Genomic DNA, 671 nt, shown 5'->3' on the forward strand with positions numbered 1-671 from the left:
CTGGGCTCGCTGGCCATTCCCGAGGTGTTACACTGTGCCAGGAGCTCCTCGGTGCCAACACAGCGCAGCTCTTGCAGCTCCATTGGGCCCAAGCCATTGTCCGGCGCAGCATAGATTTTCTCAGGCACACCGCAGCCCAGCTGCCGGCACGCCACGGTGGCAGTGCCGTTGTCCCACAGCCCCACAGACACACGGGCCCAGACACCGGGGCGCACGGCCACCTCCAGCCGTCCGTCGCAATGGCTTTCCCCACCGTGGAGCCTCAGGGGCTTGGTGACACCTGCAACAGCCTGGCTGTGCAGTGGGAACAGGCATTGCTCCCCACCTGCTGTAGATTCCCTTGGTCCCCACACTCACCTGAGCAGTTGACGGCAGCGGTGTGCCCAGTTGGGCAGGCGGGCTGCCCCAGCACCTCCACAGGGCACTCACCTGGGTGCCGCTCATTCCCACTGCACCTGAGAGCATCACGTCGCAGTGTCCCCATCCCTGTCCCAAAATGGCCTGGGGGGGGCAGGGATATGGCAGAGCCACAGCCCAGGTGGTGGCAGAGGACATGGGCGTCAGGCAGGTCCCAGGCAGTGGCACACAGGGGCCTCCACACCCCATGTGCCTCTACCTCCACCCGACCAGTGCAATCTGAGTCTCCGTCCGCCAGCTGGAACCCAGTGTAG

At 65.3% G+C, this 671-nt stretch overlaps 1 protein-coding gene across 1 annotated transcript; it reads right to left on the reverse strand.

The window, feature by feature from the left end:
• Window positions 1–6: 6 nt before the first annotated feature.
• Window positions 7–665, reverse strand: LOC104916582 (scavenger receptor cysteine-rich domain-containing protein SCART1-like; the record flags this gene model as incomplete). Its single annotated transcript, XM_010727610.2, has 2 exons — window positions 358–665; window positions 7–280 (listed from the first exon to the last, which is right to left on the reverse strand). Coding segments are annotated over exons 1-2 (401 nt in total), but the record flags the coding sequence as incomplete, so codon positions are not given.
• Between the last annotated feature and the right edge of the window lie 6 nt (window positions 666–671).

Source organism: Meleagris gallopavo, unplaced genomic scaffold (assembly GCF_000146605.3).
Source record: "Meleagris gallopavo isolate NT-WF06-2002-E0010 breed Aviagen turkey brand Nicholas breeding stock unplaced genomic scaffold, Turkey_5.1 ChrUn_random_7180001922918, whole genome shotgun sequence".
Taxonomy (NCBI): domain Eukaryota; kingdom Metazoa; phylum Chordata; class Aves; order Galliformes; family Phasianidae; genus Meleagris; species Meleagris gallopavo.